Below are 23,286 nucleotides of genomic sequence, written 5' to 3'. Positions count from 1 at the left end.
ACAACTGCCAGGCACTTTTATAATTTATTTCCGTACCATACATAAGTTAACTAATGCTAGCTGAATGGGTCAATTATTATAAGCTGCTTCCATGCTTTCTTTTTCAAAAGTTAAAAAAACAACAACAACAACAAAAAAAAAACCACCAAACCACATTTGAGCTTCTGTGAAAGCGAGGGAAAAAAAAAAAAAAAAAAGCCTACCTCTAATGTAACTAAGGCATGGTGGCTATTTTGAGATTTGCATTTGAAAGGAAATAATTTTCTTCTCTCATTAAAGATGACATCCTGTCCTGGCTTTACCTCATGTATTGAATCCTATGCTTTCAACAAGTTGCAGTCTTCCCTGTACTGCAATAAATCCAGTTAGCATTCATTCTTGTCATTCACCTTGTCAGAGGTAAGGCGAGGAACAAAGAAATGGAAAAGAGATCTATAACAACATTTTTACATGTAAATGGACACTCAGATGGGGATTAAGGCCTAAACACAATTTTATAGCTGTATTTTAATGAAAAATCCATACAAGATTGGCACAGGATGCATAAGAGTTGTGTGCTTTCAAAGTAAGAGATTGAGGCCATGCAGGATATCTTCAGGCATCTAGATGTTTCTAGAAACCTGTATTTAAGCAACTATATTTCCTCAGTATTTTAAACCTGCCTGGCTTTGCACTCATCAATGCCTTATAGATATTATCCTAAAATTATCCTATTCTAAAAAGAGAGCCAGACAGTAAGTAGGTCCCTGGTCTGTATCCAGATGTCTTAGTATCCTATCTACATGTTTTCATCTAATAGAGCGCAGAGGTGGGATCTGATTCAGAAGCCATAAATGAGCCAGATGAGGCTTACCAGTGGCTGTTTCTGCACCTATATAGGAGAAAAACAGTGATGTTCTCTGTGCTTCTTTTTTTTCTGTTATCTTGATCCACACATCAGATCAGCTCTCAACTCAACAGCATTTATTAGTAAGTGATTATAACAAATGCTACAGTGAGGTGTTAAAAAATATGACCACAAAATAGTTACATCTCTGCCAATGTAAAGAATATTATAATAAATGCTTTTCATCAGGCCTTATCAAGTTCTGAGTATCAACGGCTAATTTGCAAGGCAACTCACAAATGATAACCAATTGCACTGCTATCCAAAAATGAACTTTCTTTATGGTTTGTTCTTGTTACTATAAATATTGATAGCTGTTTGTCACTTTTATAATACTGCCAACCTGTTTTGGCACCATTATTATGGATTTGGGATCTTTTCCTTGGTCAGAGAAGGGCTCTTGGTGTCCCTGCTTGAGCAGGTGGGGTTGAACCAGATGACCTCCAGAGATTCCTTCCTACCTCAGCCATTCTGTGATTCATGATCAGCTAATAAAAACCATTTTACAAAATATTTTTTTCTGATATAACTAAGACTGACATATGACTTTATCATCTTTTCAGAATTAAAAACATTTTGTAAGGATATCTGATATGAACTTTCCCCAAATCTCTCAGAACATTTAAATTTACTTAGATTTCAGATTAATTAGATGAGCATTAGTCTAGTCTGTAAGGTATGCTCTGGAAAATAATTCTTAAATAAAACATGAAAAAGACAAAAAATAGTTTTCTGAAAACTAATAGTAGGCTCTTTAAGACTGTAAGAAGAAAACAGTTTAAAAATGTTTAAGGTCTACAATATCTGTAAAACAAGTATTTTGCTTTTAAATTAACATCTTTTGAGAATTTCTCCATTTTTTTTCTGCCTTGTGCTTCTAGGTATTATATTCTTTGTGAATGATTTGCAACACCAATAGAATAATTTAACATGAATATATTGTTGGTCTATTCTGGAAAAGTTTATTGCACTTTATTGATCCAGTAACTGTTAGAAAGGAACACTTTCAGAGAGTACGTGCTGTTGTTCACAGTAACAAGACTGTGGCAATAAATATCCTTAGAATACAATATCCTGACAAGAGAAAAAAGGTCTTCCAAAAGTGTTGACAAGATATTATGTAGACAATCTTTAAAACATCTATTTTCTAATATAGATTTAGTAATTTTTTTTTTCAGTTATTGTGTGTTGTTATTGAAGATTTAAAGGGACCTGTAGTGATTTCCTAAATATTAATAACTAATACAAAAATACACTGGATAAAACTACTAAAAAGAAGGGAGACTATTGTTAAATTCAGGTATAGTGACAGGAAAACTTATGGTATCTAAATGATTATTCTTACTGGCACTTTAACATACTCTACATACTCTACATACATACATCTTTAACATACTCTACAACATTCAGATTGTATTACCTTAATGCGACTATTGAAAAAAACATAAAAATTTAGTATCTCAAGTACACAGGTTGAAGTTACAAATTAAATGAGTTAGGCTCACAAAAAACAAATCATGGCACTGCTGCTGCTGTTTCCCGGGGTTTGCTATGTACTCTGAAAACAAAGAAGCAAATTCCACTTGGAATGAGATGGTGTCACCCCATACATCTGTCAAAAGCACAATCACTGATCATGTTGTGAAATTAATTTGTACAGAAAAAAAAAAATATCACCTCCTATTAAGAAACAATGATAGACCTAGGCTATCTGTTGCAGACTAATTTTTTAAGTACATGAGTTTGTGAAAAAAGCAAAAATTTGCATTCATCCTACGTTTCTGAAAGGCAAACAACTTTACAACTAAAAGAGCACAGAAAGGATGATCCCAGCATTTTTAATTGTACTTTTGCATTTAAATATTTCCTGTTATTTTACAGCAAGTACACTTACTCAAATATAGGCAAAACACTATAGTGACAATGTGAAGCGGCAAGGTTTTCAAAGACTTTAGAAGACTGGAGTTGTAATGCTATTTGAGTATGTATGATCACAATGAATTTCATTAAAATTGGCATGCTCTCTGTTGTAAAACAAATTGAAAATGTATTTTGTTTTCTTAGCAAAAGGAACACACTAAAGTTAATTACAAAGTATATAGATATAAATTGGGACTTCCTGGAAATCTATTTCACACCAAAGATGAAAGATTTCCAGAATACGCTAACACAATATGCAGCTAAACTTCAAATATCTTAATGTTATCTACAATTAATAACTTATTACTTAAAAAAATAGTGAAGATTGGGATTAATATCCAAAGATAAAGACAGAGGTATATTTCTTTGCATTACAATTTGGTGTGTTTTTTAGAGACGGCAAATAAAAGTAATGCAAAGAACAATTACTTCATCTTTATTTTCTTTGCCAAATAAACAATCTGTGCTTTAATATAAGCTTCTAAGGCTTTTAGTAACATGTGAGATGGCAGTGTACAAACCCTTCTTTCCATTCCACCTGAAGTCCTAAAGAGCACCTGATTTACACATGTCCAATTTCTACAAAGTAATAAGTGTAATTTCCTCAGAATTGACCTTAGATTTTTTTCAACTGTTTGTATAGAGTATTCATGACTTCTAAGTAGTGCACAAACACTTAAAAATTAATTTTTCAGTTCTGCCTATGTCTAATATACAAATTTACTAAAAATAAAATAAAAAAAATCCCTACAGAAATGTTTTTCCTTTGATCCACCTATTTGCAATCACTATTAAACAAGACTTACTCAGATATTAGATTTTAACTGAATTTCTCCTCTTGGGTCTGGTGCCAAGATGTTTGGAGTGGCCAACATCAGCCTCTATTGCTGTCAACTTCAGAAGTGAACATATTCCTTTTCCATGCTACATTAAGAGCAGACATTTTAGCTCCAGTGATTTTTTCTAGTAACTATGTAGTGAACTCATACATCAGCCACTACATGCTAATTTAGCCTATACAATAAAAATATTACTGAAAAATAGTCAGAAGTTATCCTATACATGACAAAACTATATTGAAAATAAATGAAGAAAGAGATTTTGTTAAAGTTTTGCTTGCTTACATACGGTTGTAATGGAAAATGACAAAATATTCTCCAAAGTTGTACACTGCAATCTCAGCTCAGGGAGACTTACTGAAAGTAACTTACTGAAACTTACTGAAGTGATACTAGAATAGCAGTAACTTTATTTATAAAATATGAACTTTAATGGGAATTCAACATGAATGTTTCTATTTATTTTTATGAGATTTAGAGTAAGCTCTCTGCTAATAACTGTGAAGGTAATGAAAGCTCTTCTGTGTTCTAGCTATCACAGAGATCATTGTCTCTGCATTTACTTAAATAATAATTTCCTAATAATTACTTATTACAACCTTTTGATTACCTAAATCCAATATTCATAAATGAAAAAATAATAGTAAATTTCTTTCTGGATTCTTTCAAACATATAATGCATACTTTCTCTAACACTCCCTTGAAAGCAAGAGAGTGTTCCAATAATACTTCCAAAACTGTCTTAAAACATCATCATCAGTAATGCTTCTCATAAACACAGGTTCATCGATGTCTCCATGGAAGACTTACACTGATGGTTTCATCCCTCACAGATACAAACAGCTACAAGCAAAATGCTGAAGGCTGTATTGTCTTCTTTCATCTCCCAAGCATTTGCGTGCAGTCCATTTTGTGTGCACCTCACAAAACTGCAGAAGCTACAGGGACCATCTCAGAGTTCAAGTAAACAGTGACACAGTAAAACTGACACCACAAATGAAATATTTAAAAGAAAACAAAAAGCGTGTGATTCCAGACAGCAGTCAAAGCTTATCACCTTGAGTTGGTGCCAATCATACTAAAAGAGGAATGCACCCCCAGGCAAACTCCAGATGGAAGAAAAATCATATTTTATACTTCTCTAGTACCATTACCTGAAGATTTCAAAAATTAGTTTTGTCAAATGAAGATTTGACAAACATTAGTTCATTTTACTTCCAAATACTTTCTGCAGCTGGCTAAATATCACTGTAGTCCAAATAAGGGATAAACTGTCAGTGTTGGGGGACCAAGCTTTCAGCTAAGAGTACATCCTTGCTATGCATCAGTGGAAGAAAATGCACGTGGGGAGATTCTGAAGGTTTCTCACAGCTTGGTCTCTGAGTTATTGAGACCAATAACTAAAAAAAGTTTGGTCAAAGCCACCTCTGGAAAAAGTGCAACACCAAATATCCCCAGTTTTTATTATCTGTGAGAGCAGCTCTTGTGGTTTAGCCCAGGCAGGCAGCTAAATACCAGATAGCTCTGACTCTCCCCAAATGGGATGGGGGAAAGAATCGGAGAGGGAAAAGTGCAAGAACTCATGGTTTGAGATAAAGACAGTTTACCAGGTAAAGCAAAAAACATAGCCAAGCAAAACAAAATAGGGAATTCATTCACTACTTCCCATTAGCAGGCAGGTGTTCAGCCATGTCCAGGAAAGCAGGGCACATCATATGTAGTAGTTTACTGGGAAGACAAATGGCATCACTCTGAATGTCCCCTCTTCCTCCTTTACCCCAGCTTTTATTTCTGAGCATGATACCATACAGAATGGGATACCCCTTTGACCAGTCTGGTTCAACTGTCCCAGCTGCGACCTCCCCAGTTTCTTGTGCACCCCTAGCCTCCTCACTGATAGGGCAGCACAAGGATCTGAAAAGTCCTGGGCTCTGTGCAAGTGCTGCTCTGCAGCAACTAAAAACTATCACCACAGTTTTCATCAAAAATCCAAACCACAATTTCATGTGAGCCTTTACAAAGAAAATTAACTCAATCCCAGCCAAAATCATGACAGCAGCTTGGCTCCAGACTTTGCTTCTGACTTATTCTTCATTTTTGTATATGTCATCATGACAAACAGAAGAACTTCTCTTACCACACTAGAACAATATAATATATTATATATACTTCAAAAAGAGTTAAATGCATATTAGAATCTCAAAATTTAGCTATGTCTGAAGATCCAATCTTGTAAAATTCCAATGAACTGACAATTTCAATGAACAGGACTATTCTTCCATATATACATATTTTCACTATCACATTAATAGTTTACATTCTCAGAATTGTCATGGACTATTTGTGGTAATTCAATAAATGTTTTAAACTATAACCTTTTATTTACAGTAAACTTATTATTTATAACTCTCAAATAACTCATACCACAAAAAAAAACAACCTTCCACCACCAACAAAAACAATAAAGCACGTCCCATAAATCAGAAACTTTGTTGTATCACTGCCATTAATATCTCATATACCATCAAATTAAAGAGTTGGAAGAGCAATTCTAGAAAGTATAAACCTAGGTATTTTATTGGAAGATGCCAAAAATTTTCAACTTCGGGTATTGATAATAAATGACTGGATTGCTAGTCTCCGTTATGTTACTAATGAGCCACAATCAACAAAATAGGTTTCACTCAATTTGCTTCAGAATGCAATTCCCAGATTACAAGTACTACATAGAATATACTAAGAGAAAAAAAAAAGTACCATGTGTACCATGAGATCACAAATTTATTATCCTTTTAATACCTTTCTATATTTCTCTTCATTCTCTTGACTTACTGTATGACTTCTAATATACAGAGATACTTATAAAAAGATGACACTGGATTTAGAGCTGCTAATAATTCCAACTATGCTTCTTAGATATAAAGTGAGAACTGTTCCTGGAATTAGTAAATCCTTTATAATTACAAGGGATTTTACTCAGATACTCCTATCACAGGTTAAGATGTTTATATCAATAACGCTGTGTACAAGTACATTAGAATAACTAATAATAACTCAGAGTAAAGGTATATATCATTTTAGTGACAAAGAAATATATAAGCAATACCCTGTTAGGTTTTCATCCAATGCTAATGATAGTTGGTCAATATATTTTTAATTTTACAAAAATGCTTATGAAATAAATAGCAAATTTCTATATACTTTCTATTTTCAGTTAGGAGAAAGTATGGTTTGCAGCTTTAAAAGGTATTTCCACAAGAAGGAGAATAGGAAACATACACCAATAGTAAAACAAAAACTAAAGGATGTCATCAGAAACAACAATTTTTAGAAGGTACTTACGCCTGTCGGTCCCTGTACATCTTGTTAACTTTCTCCCATTGGAAATTAAGCTGAGTCAGCTTGTCTTGTATATTTGCTGCTTCCCTTGGTGTAGCACTTTGCAAAGCTGGTATCTTCTTGCTGTGAATAATATCTATATGACCCTGCAGTCTCCCCAGGCGATCTTTAATGTTCTGTAATATCAAGATTTTAAAAAGGAAAACAAAACATCAGCTGTAAAAAAAAAAAAAAAACAACAAAAAACAACACAACAACATTGTTCATAAGCAAAAGAAAGGGGAGGAAAATGTACATTAATCAGCAGCCTGGAAAATAATAACAATTTTACAATACAACCAGGTAGTAATGCCCATCCTTTCTTTGAAGACATAATTAACTACAGCTGAGAAAGGTGATGGCTGGAGGGAAGCAAAGTGCTGTTAATTCAGTCACTCATTAATTCCCCTACGACAAGGTTACAACTGTTTTAACCCCATTTCTTCTTAAGAAAGCAGAAAAAAGTCCCATTTTACAGGCTTATGTTTAAGAATGTTTTTTTAAGAGTGTTTTTTAATTATTTGCTGTTTAGGCTCCTCTTTTGTACTTGTTTCAGCAGATACTACACAGAAGTTACAGCATGAGAAAAGTAGCTTATCAGGTATCACTGTTTTTGCCTTTTGCTGGATATTCACAACCCAATATTTGCAATTCTTAGTCATTTCTTCCTATTAACACTCAGTTCTTTGTGTTTCAGAGTAAGACAAAATAGTCAACAGTATTCCTTCATAAATGCATAATGCCCTCTGTTGGAAAAACAAGGAAGAAAAACTGAATTTACTTGGGGCTCTTAACATCTTTAAAGTGTGTGAAAACATTCAAATCTTCATACTTTGTCAATGGCCATTCATTAGCCAACTATCAATCTGCTCACCACCATGGCTGAATTACACAGATTTTTGTTATTTTTTCCTCGATAAACAATATTTAAATACGTTGTGCATTTTGTGAGCTAGGTGGGGTTCAACAGCTCTCTTTCTACTAAATCTTTTAAAATCATTTGAATGACTGAATTTGTTGGAAAACTCAATGCTGAGTTTATTGTCATAAACTTTGTACTGACTTCACTATAAAGTATTAAACGTAACAAGAAGTCATACCGGAGACTTTCTTCTTGTGAATCCATATGCATGTAATAAAGCCCTTAAGCAGAGGATTTCATGATACATTTCAGTCTACCATGAACGAAAGCACGGATTGGTACTTCTATGATTTTCTTGTTCTTTACCAGGAAGATACAAATATATTTTGAATCCACCAAAAACCACAAGTTACATAAGCTTGCCTTTCAACCTCATGTTGTAAATACTAAAGCCAGAGAAACAGCTGCTGGTTTTGAAGGAAAAGCATGCCTTTTATACAACTAATTTATACAGCTGTCATATCGATATGACATGATATATGATGTTACAGTCCTGGTAACATACAACATAGTATAACCAGAAAGGAAACTCAAGCAAAATGAATACTTCTGAAATGCATGTTAACCATTCATTCTTTAAAACTTTTCATTTCTGTTTCTTCCAGGTGTCCTCTGGCCTCAGTGCCACAAGGAATGTGATACTTGTTTTAGGGGTTTTATTTTTCTTTCTATGGTATTTCTGTTTGGAAGTAAAATGTTCTTTCTTCCAGATTAGTCAAGATACCCATGTTAAGAAAGAACATGTCAAATCTGGTAATTTCCTTCAGCAAATCAAAAACATTTATTCACTAAAATGAACTCAATTCTTTTGAAAAGCTCTGGGCATTGTTCCTTACAAAGCTGAACTTCCTGTTATACATCTTGCTGCATAAATAAAATGAAGCAAGGCATGAAAGAATTTAAATAGACACTTTGGGTTGGTGACTGCATCAATCTGTCTCTAGTATAAAGTTAGACTTCAATTTTCTGAAGTTTGTAATGTTAAGACTTCTCCTTCTTCATAATGAAAGGCTAACAACTATGGCAATTTAAGCATTTGAAACAATAATTTGGATGGTGCAAACAAAGCTCACAAAAATCTGGACAAAACTAGACAAATCATCTGATATACCAGTGAGACCCTAAAAGCCTCAGATGATTCTTGTGATAGGTATACACAAATAGCAGTGCAAAAATTAAAGTCTTCTTATTACATTGTTATAGTATCTAGCTATTTCTCACCATTCCTGCTTTTTAATGAATTCCTAATACAGGCATGCACATGTCTTGCTGCAATTGCTCCACAAAGATACGTATACTATCTGCATAAAAATCTAGTCATATTCAACTCTTCTCCAACCATTTCTTCTAGCTCCCTAGATTTCCAATGCCATTACCTCTAACTCTTCTATGGTGTCTCTTATTTCTTCCAAAATACATATGTCTCACATTGCATATTGAGAACTTACAGCTAGGAACTTATCAGACCAACTGACGAATTAGTCTTAATTCTTGCTTAACACAGAAATATTCTTCAGTTGCTGTGCACAGCTCTGCAGCAACTTTGGCCCATAGATAAGGGAGAATGCTGATTCGACAGAGTTATGAGAGGTACAAATTACCAGTCTCTGTGTGCACTCTTTCACACTACCAGCACTTTCAAAAGGAGGCAGGGATCAATGGATGTTGGGCTACTTCACAGTAAGGAAAAAAAAAAAAAAAAAAAAGCTCTATTTCACCATGCAGAAAAATATCAGACTTGGATTTCCCTTGTTAACGAAGAACAGGCATCAGATTTGAAGTAGTATGGGAGAGATTTTGTAGGTTATAATGTAAAAGAAATAGAAGAAAAAAGACCATCAGTATGAATGGGATCTTCTTTAACCCATTGAAATTCTGGTTATTGCAAATGGTTATCTAGAGTCCCTCAGCCATTTTCTTAGAAGGTTTCTGACAGATATGGAAAGTCTGCACTGAATGTTTTTCTTTCTTTTTTTTTTTTTTTTTTTAATAGTTGTTTTATCTCTATGGGCTGTAAAGGATAAGAATGCTGTAGTTACTGAGGTACAACAGATATCCAGTGTAAACTCACACCATCCAGTGGAGTTATCAAAAAGAAAATAAAAGCTGTACTAAGCATTTACAAGCACATATCCCATCACATTGTTATGCCTTTCCTGTATTTCCACTCAAAGTCATGTCTCAGGCATACAGCTTGGGTTTGGTAATACAAATGAAGAACAGAATTGTCTTTCCTTAGTTTCTCCCAAAGAAAGAAACAGCTTTCATCTGTTTTAAGTACAACTAAAAAAAAAAAAAAAACAACAAAAAAAAAAACGCTTCTTCGGTGTCCTTCTGTTTACCTATTCTGAAGGACAAGTACCCCACTTATATATCAATATTGTACAAAAAGAATGAACTAGAGGTCTAATCTTGAAAAATCTTGCTTAACTGTACAAGCTGAAGTCCAGAGCACATTCTTCTAACAGCACCTTTTACAGCTAGAAAAAAAAAAGTGCTCAGTTTTGTAAAAGTTTGATTGTCTCTGTTTATAATATTCTCAATGTTACAAGCTTCCAATTAATACATTTTTAAAAGGTTCTTTTATATTCTATGATAAAAAGAAAGTCTTATCAATCACAAATTATTAACAATTTAAATGTAGTTTAAAGGTTATTTTTAATTATGAAAACTTGACAACAAGCTTTTACTTTATCTTTAAGTATTTCTAGTATTATCAAATAGAAACTGTGGGGGTGTATTCTTTTATGCATTCGTGGTTTTAATAGCTCTGTTTCAGAAATAATGACACTTGAACTTCAGATCCTGGATATAATGCTCACTGGACCATCCATGTTTTGTATGTTAAAAATAACATACTTTTTCTTTTCTCCATTTTAATGGAATTAATTTTTAAAATATTTTACACACTTTTATTGATACATATTATTTTAATTTTAAATATTCTAAAATTCCTGAATGAAGTCAATCATGAAATAAACAGTGCTATGCTTAAAGCACAGTGAAAGCAAATACGAATTAAGTTAGATGCACAAAATAAAGTGTAAATAGACAGAGGTGTGAGGAACCCACTACCTACTATTTCTAGTCACTATTCCAACGTATGAACTTTGGGAAAACTTACCAGCTCTAAACATGTTAACTTGCATGCTTTTTGCACAAAGTTGATAATAAAAGAATCAGTAGCAAACAGTGAAGAACAGTAATTGAATTCAGGTAATATATTTCAGTAAAAAACAGAATTAAGTATGAAAAAGGTGTTCAAAACCTGAAAATTATGATAATGTTCAGAAAGGATATAAAATGTCAATTTAAATGTTAATACGCTTAATGAGATATGGAAACAACTTCAACAGGTACTACTCAAAAAAGCAGGATTTTTTAAAAAATACTATGACAAGACATAGATTGCTAGTAAGTCAAAAGTTAAAGGTTTACAGTGACAGCAGATTTTTTCACATTACTGTTATTCCCAAAGCAATGAAATTCTGTACTATTTGAATTACTTTCTTTTTGTTTGGATACGTTGTCTTCTGTCATGTGTTTTCTCTCTGACTCATATAACACGATATTCAGACAGTAAGACATTTATGATTTACCATTAAGTACCTACAAATGTTATTTTTCTGGCATAGGAATTTAAGTAATGGACCAAGAAATCTATGTTTATATCTATTAATCTATGTTTATCATGTAGATGACCAAAAATATATATATATATAAATATTTAGTTAAAAAAAATAAAAGCTTAGGATTCCACATATTCCTAATGCAGAAAAGTCAAAAACTCTGAAGTCTGGAATGTCAGTATTTACATGTCCTGACCTTTCACTTCCATTTACTCCCCTACTCAAAAACCACACCCTGAAGCAAACACCAGGAAAAAAAGCCCAAGTCCCATAAATCCAGATGCAGCATGTTGAGGTTTTGTAACTATATTGTGCACATATAATTAGATTATCGCTGGGAGCTGTGGGAGACCTTACTAAACTGCAAGGTGCTGATCTTTAATAGAGATTATGAAAATAATGATTTTGTGGAGGTGATAATGAATTGGACATTAATTTCATTTTGATGGTAAAAAGCATAACATGGCACAAAATTTACGATGTCTCAAATTTCACGTCCCTGGGAAATGACAGTTAAAAACACTATACCTAGTGAAGGTTTTTGGTTAAACTTGAAAAGCAATGTTGTGTTGTTTTGTTTGTTTCTGATTTTGTTTTTCCTCTCTATTCATGTTTCCCAGAATGTAATAAATATGTTTCTTGAGATCTATAGAAATGAAACAGCAGAAATGCAAGAGAGACATTCAGCAAAGGAAATTGCAGCCCTGTTGATTGAAATATATGGTAATTTCAAATCTTTGTGTATTATATAGGGAATATCAACACAATTTCTGTAACAATGCAGTATAAAAAAAAATGATATCAAGTAATTCAAAATCTATTTCCTTTCACAAACAATATATCACTCATAGTATAAACGAATACCCCATTATGTCACTATTATAAAAAAAAAATTTGAAGAATGATCTCCCACACCTTTTTTTCCACTACGCTCCTTGTCACCAATTATTGTTGTTTCCATACACAATTTAGTTTCTTCTCATGTACGTCTTGTTTACATGGCTCTGACCTCTATTTTTAACTTCTCAGAATCTTTACTGGTTATTTTCTATACTTTCAAACTATTTAATATACTTTTAAAATTAAACACAGCAAAGCTGTACTACTTACTGAGAAACTGTTACATTCTGAATACCATATTCTGACTCTTATTGCAGAACACAAGTTGCCTTCTGGACAATTAAGCGTGGAGGAAATATTCTGAACCTATAATTCAGTTCACCAATCTTACATATCACCATTTTTCCTGTCATTGCTCTGCACCATTATTTATCTGCATTTTTTAGAAAGTTAATTCCTTTTAGTTTTTAACCAAACTAAATTGTTGTGTTCATTTTGGTTCTCAATTTACTGCACGCTCTTTCCTTTCCCAACATTTAATAACTGCATCAAATAATGGTAGTTTTCATGAAGGTTTTGGTGGTTATCCTACTAGAAACTTTCTTCTATGCAGAAATTTCACATACAATAAAGTTGCATCACAGAAGCATGAGCTAGCCTAGGCGGAAGACTAGGCAGAAGCATTTAGACTGCAAAAGCTATTTTTAGTTTAACAGTCTTCATAGACAGTCTGAGCTGAACTGAAGCTCTCCCCAGCCTTCTAATGTACATCTTATACATTCATCAACTTAACTTCTAACTCTGTGGCTCCTCATTTTTCTTAACAAAGAAACTTTGAAAATATCTGCATAAACTACATGTATATCTACTGATTCTTTTTTTTTTTTTTTCTCTCTTACAGGAACAAAACAAATCAAACACATAAAAGACTCAAACAATCTCATATCTAGTTAATATATTTTGGAAATCTCTAATAATGAATTTTGTAGAATCATAGAATGGTTTGGGTTGAAAGCAAGACCTTAAAGATCATCTAATTCCACTTCCCACTAGATCAGACTGCTGAAGGCCCCATTGCCCCATTCATCCTGGCCTAGAACTCTTCCAGGGGTGGGATTCAAATTGATTCAAATTCAGTATATTTGAACCATGGGCACAACAGAGTGTACTGGTATATTAGTAGTAACACTATGATTAAATGATAGGGAGATACTGGTAATTAAAAAAAAATAATCATTTTATCCAACAAAATCCAGAAATACTTACAAATAAATAAATAAATAATTTTATGACAAAATCTGAATGCCTCTGTGAAGAAACGTGGTTGTCATTTTATAACTAATTAAAGAAATCAGGCTGTATTTACTATTTTGTAAATCACAGAAATCAAAATCCTTATGCAAATCTGACATCAATGCTCTAAAATAATTGCATACAAACAAGCAAACAAAAATACCCTAGGTTCCTAAAGCTCTGTGGCTGTAAATGCTAAAACAAATTACTCTGCCAAAAGAGGAAAAGGAATGTTCTGTAAGGCCTCTTTATTACAAGTAACTTGAATCCATGTGTCCTGAGAAATGTGACTTACATTTAGCAAACTAGAGGAAATACTTAAACCAAAATGAAAATGGCAGAAGCCTTGTCTCTGGGATGATTCACACTAAGGAAAATGTTTCCTCCCTTGGCAGCATTCTATCACCAAGAGCAAAAGGTGGCTGGACCTGTGGCTTTGTTTTCTCTTGGTTTTATATTCTCAGGCCATGGATAAGTAAGGTATTCAATGTTATTAAACTGAGTATAAGATATATCAGGGGATAAAACTATCAAATATCTCCAAATCTTCTCAAATTATATCCCTTGAATATAGAGGCATCCTCATCACAAAAACACATCCACAACTAAAATTTTAATGAGCAGGGAAAAATGTAATTAAATGTTAACGTCTGCCAGGCTGCACTTATTCAGTGAAGTTAACTAGCCTTCTTCTCAGTAAGTCTGCATATCAGCTACTCTCATCAGCCCAAGAAGCACTTACTGTGTTTGACATGGTAAAGTAAATAAATGAAAAGTAATGTGCCTACATATATTGAAATTGTGCGTATATATATATATATATATATATATATATATATAAACCAAATAGATCTATTTTCTAAACATCAAAAATAGAGTAAATGCATTTATTCACTTTAGAATTGATAAATGGCATATTCCTTAACGTTCAGAACTAGTAGCGTATGGAGAGGCATATAATTTCTGATTTATATGTCAGACTCATGCTTTTGTTTAAAGCAGAGCTGCTGTAGACAAAAGAAAGATAATACAGCTGACCTTCTATAAGAGAAATACACAACTGAATGGCATAAGGTTGTCCAAGAAAAAAAATGAGATCATGTATATATGTGTCTACACAAACCCACGTATCTCACATACATACCCCATCTATCATTCATGTTCAGGAGAATAGCTCCAAGCAGTTAGTTATCAAAAATGCCTTGGGAGACTTTGTAACATGGTTAAGAGAAGTGCACAAAGCTTTAATTTTTAGGAAAAAAAAAAGGATTATAGAAAATCATTAGAAACTGAAGTGACAGTAGCCTTTGGGGAATGATCCATCTCATCTCATTGCTCTTGAAAACAGAAACCTGAGTGCTAGGGACTCAACTCCAGTTTGTTTTCACTGCCTGAAATTTGCCTGTATCTGACAGGTAAAGACAACTTTCTGTAAAAATCCATGTCTTTCATAGTGCGTGCCCAAAGCAGCCACTAGCATTGTTTTACTGACATACAGTTAGATAGTTCATGTGATTCTGTGATTACACACAGTTCTAAGATACAGTTAATTGAGTTTTACTGAGTTGCATCAGAAAACTGCAACTGCATGAACATCATGCATCATGTTAATAGATGTTTCTTGATAAGAGTCACCTTAGACACACCAAATATGGATTTCAATATGCAAAAATTAAAATTTACTTTTGGCAATCCGAACATAAATAGAACAATGCTTTACAATTATACAAGTAGCAGGTTTCTTTTGATATGTGGTTGTTTTTGGACTAATTCCAAAAACAGCAATAGTACAGTTGATAGTAATCATGAATGACTGGAAAATTCCACAAATTATTTATAATATTAAAATTAGATATGGGTATTATTTCTTTAATAAACTATATTGAAAAGGGGATTATGTAGGTATTCTGGCTGCCAGAATGCACAGATGCATAACATTAACATTACATCTCTATATCCTGAAATAAGCCACAGTAGGAATCTGCTCAAAAAAGAGCTCTGTCAGCAGATGAAGGGTTATAATTATCATACAAAGGCAAAAATAATAGAAAAAATAAATATAGCAGAGAATGAAAATACCTATATTTAAGAAACAACAGCAACAAACAACCCAATTTTTAACTAAGTGAAGAGTTGACTCAAAATACACGAGAATGAACTAGAACAAGAACTATTACAATGATTATGCAAGGAGTTGCATATATAAGAAACCTCTTTCTCAAAGAACCAGATGGCTTTCCATATTAAAACTATTACATAATTGTAAAATATTATAGCTAAATGTAGAATCATATTTTACAATACAATGTTCCTGCCAAAATTAAGAAGATTTAAAAAAAAAAAAAAACAACAGCCTGGTACGTATAGGCCTTACTGCAGATTTGCAGTGTTAACTATGTTGAGTAAGTAGCCTCAGAAAATGTTTTGAATTCACAGTTAACATAGTTAAGTAATGAATACGCATGACATGCTGTGACTATAACAACAATTCTTAATATGAAATTCTACTAACCAGTTTCTCACATTGCTATAAATGCAAATTAGATTTCCCAAGTTCCAGATAGACTGTTTCATGTTAGTGCACTCATTTTTGATGTGTGTTAGTAAACAGAAGTAGGTTAATTCTCAAGTTAATAAATTTCTTTATTTCGGTGTACACATATCACATTAAATAGTCTGGAATTTGTACAAGCTTACATGAGATCAACACCACACAGGAAACCTCTGGTGTAGTAAAAGTAATGTAACTTATTTTCTAGAACAAGATTAACTTAAATAAATACAAATTTGTATTTTCATTTAACTTTCAGGGAGCATTTGGAACATCCAGTGCCAGTATGGATAATTAGTTAAACTCTTTGAGCTGTCTTCCCTATGAAGGTATTTTATCCTTGCACTTGATCATGTCTTGAAATCTATTGTAATTACAATCAATGTTATATGGGGAAATCAGAGATTATGAACATAGAACTAGCATGAAATTCCAGAGTTATATTGTTAAAAAAAAAAAAAAAAAAAAAAAGTCTTGCCTCCAAATTGAAATGAAACATCGCCATTGACAGCAGACAAAAGTACCTTAATGTTTGTGCCTGTAGCAAAACTTGTCCTATTTTGGGAGCATCTCATTAAGTCCAATATATTAATCTTTCGATCTATGAACTATGATTTCCCATATAATCAAATGGAGTTTCATCTCTGACAGAACTATAATATTTAAATTGTTTCTTAAACAACATTTTAAAGCATCTTAAACTGCATTCTGTAAATGCAGCGATGAACAAGTATGTAGAGTATGTTAGGTATGTTTGTATTAGGACGTACATAACAGAGCTTTTAATAGGATAATAGAAACATTGAAATTGCTGACTTTATGAGATAAAGAGACAAGACCATTCTCTATTTCTTCCACTCACTAAAACTTGCGATGACAAGAACATTCCTAGAAGCTGGTTTCAGCAGATCTACTAAATGTGCCCATAAAATCATTTCAATTTACTAAATGTTAGCAGTTACAAGATTTTGGCTACAAAGAATCATATTTTGCTATTTTACATCTCTTTGACATAAGAAGTCAATATTAGAATTATCTTTGACAAATAATACAAGCATTTTTTAATTTGTATTTGATATTTGTCCCATTAGATTTCAGGCTTAACTTGACTGATTTCAAGCAATCAGGTTTAAGTCTTACTATACATATTTATTTATTTATTTATTTATTTATTTATTTATTTATTACTATACATATTTATTTATTTATTTTGCAGAAAAACGTTCAAAGAAGTTAACACTGAAGGTTCTTGTAAATAAACTTATTTTTCCTTTTAAGGATTAATTAAAATGGATTTTTTCTGAATGGGAGTGAAAAAAAAAATCACAAACAGTTTTAAAACACAGAGCTATTCATGACAGCTTTGTAATTTGATTCATGCAAATCTGTCAGGGATAAAAATCAACTACAATTTAATTTCAAACCTTTTCCAACCAACTGCTGAACAATTTATGCACTACTTTTCTATTTTTACTGCAAGATAATGACAATGATGAATGCTTTTACTCGGAAATAAATATTCATTAAGCAGGCTCAGATCAAAACTATACCCTTCCAAAAGCCCTCAAATGTGTGAAAACCATTTGCCTTTTCTAAGAGATTTATTTAGGAGAAAGATGGAAATGTTCCCACAAATGCATCTCGTAACAATTTAATAGTTCAGTTAAATTAAACCTATGACAATACTTACTTGTAACCTAATCAGTATTATTAAAGTTGGTGTCAACTCTAATAATACCTAATATATGTGGGTAAACAAGAGATTACTTATGGATGTAAATCAGATAAAAGTGGCTCAAATGTAAAGCATTAAAAAGCAATAATCAGAAGTCAACTGCCAGTAAATTGCTTGATGTAGGTCACTGTATTTCCAGCTCATCTAGTAATGAACATAACGAGTTTATAGACAAGGACCAAGTGGTAGCTCATTAGGTATGATTTACATGTTCTATGACTTTTTTTTATTTGGGGGGGGGGGGGTGCATGAGTCATTTTGCTGAGATTAATTATTTTAAATGAAGAATGACAATAACTGGCACATTGTATGCTCTAGAAATTAATAGATAGATAGACAATACTCATAACCCTTTTAATCTACTGGTACTAAATCAGAAGATGTAAAAGGAATAGTCTGCTGTTACTTCACACAGTCCTATTATCAGTTATATTCTTTCCCTTGCTTCAGTATTTTACTGATACGCTTCACTAGATGAGCTACACTGTGCTGGCTAAGGAACTGAAAACACCTTATTTTTTGAGAGCTAATAAACATAACTATATCTGTGTGCATGTGCATGTATACACACACAAACGTGTAAAATATATAGGATTTATAGAGATATCTATACAAAAACTATAAATGGCCGCTTTGAATGTCCTTACCAGAGCCCCTATTCCAATTCTTCAAAAAAGCTTTCAGACATGACTGTGGAAAAATTCTAGCCTCTCCAGGCTAAAGTTTCCTTTCGTTAAAAACTTTCTTTCCCCAAAATTACCACAGTAAAAATGGAAATGTCGTCTCTTCATGCTGGATGACAATTTGAAATTTCTGTAAATATATACAGAAGTTGAGCATGATTTTTTACAAGGCTTTACTCACATTCTGCTGAAGCAGATAACTCATTCACCTACTTAGGCTTACAACTTTAATCTTGCTCTCTTCTTAAGCTATTCTGTGTTGGAAAAATTCCACCAATTTCAAGGGATTTCACTTTTACAAGTAATGAAGAAACTAGACAGTAGTATTTAAAGGTATATTAACAATACTGAATTAGCTTTTTCTTAACTACAATAGCTATCTACTGGCCAGTATTTTCTGTCTGGTTAATTAAACTCTTAACAATTACACAGAATATATCTCCAGTTAGACTGCAAGCGTTTGTAGTCTAGCATGCAATGAAACAGCTGAATTTTACTTGTTTTTTCTTCATTTTCAAAGAAAAAATAAAGCTGCCTAGTGGACAGGTTTCAAGCATTTACTAATTACTTTAAATTAAACACACACACAAAACAAAACCAAAACCAAAAGAAAACAATAAAACTTGAACTACACATTTACAATTATAAATATATAACTGCCTCTCTCTGTCCTTTGTTTCAGTCCTTCACTCATGGCCATGCTTTGAAGATACCTTAATGCTACTGCTTTTCTTACAAATGAAACAGATAAAAATAAATGAATCCACCGCTGTCCTTACATTTCATGCCAAATGTAAGGACACTTACAAACACTTACAAACTTCCGTATTTGCACATATCACAGAGGGGCTGAGTACTTATAAAAGGATATATATAAGAGTGAGCACAGGCTACCAATATACAGAAGCCCCCACATCACAGAAACATACCACTGTAAAGAAAATTGTCTTACCTTGAGACAGTCTTCTTGTCTCAAGAGATCCTCATAATCCTTAGCCTGCAGAACAGGAGAATTAAGGCGTTCTTCTACTTCAGACAAGGCTTGCAGAAGCTGAAGGATCTCTGCCAGGTATGTAGAAGGCACATAAGTGGTTTCCACAGTCATACTTTCAGTCATCACAGAAGTTGTATCTTCATGAACTGTTTGCTAGTATAGATATACAACAAAATGCTTCCTTTAGTTTCTCAACATTACACAAATTTATAATTTAATGCAATTTCCAGTTCAGAATTTAGAACCAATTAAAATAATTTATAAAGCTAAAAGAAGGAATTATTTGATTTTTTTACATAGATTGCTAACATTTCACTAGTTTGTTTGAAATAGCAGGTACGAATTAATCCATGCACAAGTATGCAATCTTTTCTTCTCTTGCTCTCTTTCCAAGGAAATGAAGATAGAAAACACAGACGTACTCTGAGATTATTGTATTACTAAGCTTTAGTGCTAACTCTTTCATTTTAAATTTTCATACCTCTTTAAGAATCTGTCCTTCATTATAGAAATTCCATGCATGTGAAGTACTAAGTCATTTCAAATTGTCAAATAAAATAATGACTCGTATAACAAATATGAGTTCTTAAATAACATCCAACACAAAACAACTAGTTCTTCTAAGCACTTACAGCACTATACCTCTCTCTTCAAACAAGAAAGTATAATATGGAATTTAATGATTTGAACGGTCTTAAATGAATCAAATTCCAAAAGAAAGGAAGTTCCAGCAATACACCTCCTCAGGAAATAAAAATTTCCTTTATTTATTTATTCATTTATTTATAAAATCTGTAATCTGGACAAATATGAACTAGATGCTCTATTCTGAAAACACATACATATACCAAATATAAAGAGAACCCAGAATATTTTGGTTCTGATCAAATAGAGAATTGGTCTATAGCATTTGGAAAGATATTGACAAATAAGGTGACAAAATTCTCTAACAGTAAATTCTCTGTATTTATGAATTGATATGTTTGTGGATCATAGGAAAAAAAAAATAAATAATAATAAATACCAAAAAGTGTGCTTGGAGCTTCATTTAAATAAGCTCCAAATAGACAATCACCTTCATCTCCATTAGAAAAGGTAAAAGTTAAAAATATAAACTCTGGTCTTGATAAGCATAGGGTATTAGTTGTTTTATCACAGCATATAGGATTTCTAATGTGGGACCAAGATTCGTTGAGGTTGATGCCTGCCTTCTCAAAACTATAAACTTTACTTGTTGAGGACCACAAAGAATTTTTACAAGCAATCATTGATCAACATTATCTTAAAAATGGTATTACTTAGTCCTAGACTTAGTCCAAGACTTAGTCCTAGACTCTGTCCAAATAGAGACGATAATGGATTTTGGAGTACTGTGTGTGAAACACAATGGTCCATGGCCCCGGAGAGAACAGCCCTGTCCATCCTTTCATGGATTCTCCTCTCAGTTACCAGTCTTAGTCCCTTCGTTCTTCAATTTTCTTTAAAGAGTCTTAATATATGCACTCACACACTCAAGATGATGTATGCATATCACAAATAAAGTCCATGAAGTTATCTCTAGACTTGTGTTATTCTGCTGCATTTTCTATGCAAATCTAATTGCTCTGCTTACATTCTTTTAACTAAATGACTGTCTCAGGACATCTGCTAACACGGAAAACTCTCTAATTAGCATTGTATCACTACTATCATTTTTATTATTTAAAATAAATTGCTAAAAAAAAAAATGCCCCCACTATGTTTCATGAATAACACTGCAAAAATAACAATTTACCCCAGTTAACCCAAAGGAAAAAAAAAAAGTTCTAATTGATTAGATAATGGGAGTTACTCAGCAGGCCACCGAGGCATACAACAATAAATTTTCATTCCTCAAGACTGTGATGGGACAATTCTACATGCAGTAAAGAACTTTAGAGCCACATAATGAACAGTTTAACTACAATTTTGTTTTCCTTTTTTTGACTGAGAAGACAGAATATTTATATTCACAGTTATTAGAAGAATGGTAAGGGTGTAAGGTTAGTCACTAAGGTTGCATAAATATGTAAAGTGTAAAAAATAACATTAAAAAATAATTACATTCTACAATTGTATTTGCTTAATCCCTTTTTAACCTGAATTTAGCCTAATAACTCTGTATACATCTTGTATACATATAAGTGTTAAATGAAGTAAAATCTGTGCTTTCTTGCTCTAAATAATTATTGAAATCAGACAGAAATCAAGCAGAAATTTGATGTGTGAGCACTTCACAGAATATCATGTCTGATTAGTTACAGTAGCACTAAAACTGGGTTTCTTTCCACCACTGCTACAAACAAGTGATAGAAAAGCATAGTTCCAGGCAAAATTATTAAAAATCTGAAGAACATGATGGACTTTGTATGACCTATACGGTCTACTCAACCCTCAAAATATGTGTTATATTTAACTCCTCAAATGCTAACGAGCTGTATGCAGCCAAACTTTCATACTACCTTTTACCGAAAACTCAACATTGTTATTTCTGACAGCTGGTGTAGTTCCACGGAGAACATGACTCAGGAGATTTCTAATTTAATTGAGTCACTTATGTTTATATTACTAGTAAAACTGTAAATTACTACAGCCAGATGAATAAATAGATGGATTGCTACATGAAAGAAGTCTACTAGAACTTGCTCTCATGTTTGGCAATGTTACATCATACTTTATTCGAAAGAAGTGTAACAATCCAAATTAATAATTTCTGAATGCTATTTAAATAAAAGACTTCAAAATGTGATAAAGCTGAAGTTTTAAAGCTGAAGTGGGTGTTTCAGGACATCGCAGGAATTCCTTTCCTTCTGTCTTGCCTTCATCAATAGTGTACCAGAGCCCAGAATATGGCATCTTGCACTAAGGAATGAAGGATAGACATTTGCAGAATTGCTAATTTTAATCGGAAAAGAAGGGATTTTTTTTTGGTTTGTCCATTGATTGCTGGAATTATCTTGAAGATACAACAGGTACAGTCCTTCTTTATATCCTGGACAAGCTATATTAGCAGAAATGCACAGCTGAAATTGAATTGTATACTAGCATTGCAATAAGAAAAAAATAATAACAATAAAATAAAGGAGAACCACCTGGGAACCACCACTTTGAAAAATAGTAACAATTCAATAAAGATGTTCGTCATTGTTAATGCCAAAACGGTTAATGAGAAGCAAGGTAGTTAACATTTTATAAAGATTAAAGATAAGAAAAATATAAGAAAATGTAAGTTTTCTTAAATCAGAAAATTTTAATTTTTTAAGAATTATTTTAAATACACTGTATTTAATGAATTGGCAGAATACATAAGATAACTATTTAAAAATACCTGAAAATATTTGAAAACAAATTATTTTAAATAATAAAAATAATTATTTTAAAAGAATATAATACAAATAAACATGAATGATAGGGAAAATGCTGTTGTAAATGGCTGTTTTCCATCATTATTTCTGCAAAATAACTTTTAATTGATGATAATTTATTTTGTATTTTTACACAATTGTCAGTAATATACTGATGTGCAAAACATTTTGTTCTCTCTGAAAAAGCAGTTTCTTTTGGGTAAGGCTTAGCATTTCATACATTCCTTTTTACC

At 32.5% G+C, this 23,286-nt stretch overlaps 1 protein-coding gene across 14 annotated transcripts in view; it reads right to left on the bottom strand.

The window, feature by feature from the left end:
• Nucleotides 1-23,286, bottom strand: part of DMD (dystrophin) — a 1,220,482-nt gene that overhangs the window by 611,753 nt on the left and 585,443 nt on the right. For all 14 annotated transcript variants that reach the window (XM_068686720.1, XM_068686803.1, XM_068686735.1 and 11 more), the window contains 2 exons: nucleotides 19,629-19,823; nucleotides 6,988-7,160 (listed from right to left, as the gene is read on the bottom strand). In XM_068686720.1, coding sequence (XP_068542821.1) covers nucleotides 6,988-7,160; nucleotides 19,629-19,823 — 368 coding nt within the window. The remainder of the gene's footprint in view (nucleotides 1-6,987; nucleotides 7,161-19,628; nucleotides 19,824-23,286) is intronic.

The sequence above is a fragment of the Anas acuta genome, chromosome 1 (assembly GCF_963932015.1).
Source record: "Anas acuta chromosome 1, bAnaAcu1.1, whole genome shotgun sequence".
NCBI classification, from domain to species: domain Eukaryota; kingdom Metazoa; phylum Chordata; class Aves; order Anseriformes; family Anatidae; genus Anas; species Anas acuta.
This window is presented reverse-complemented; position numbering and strand designations above follow the sequence as displayed.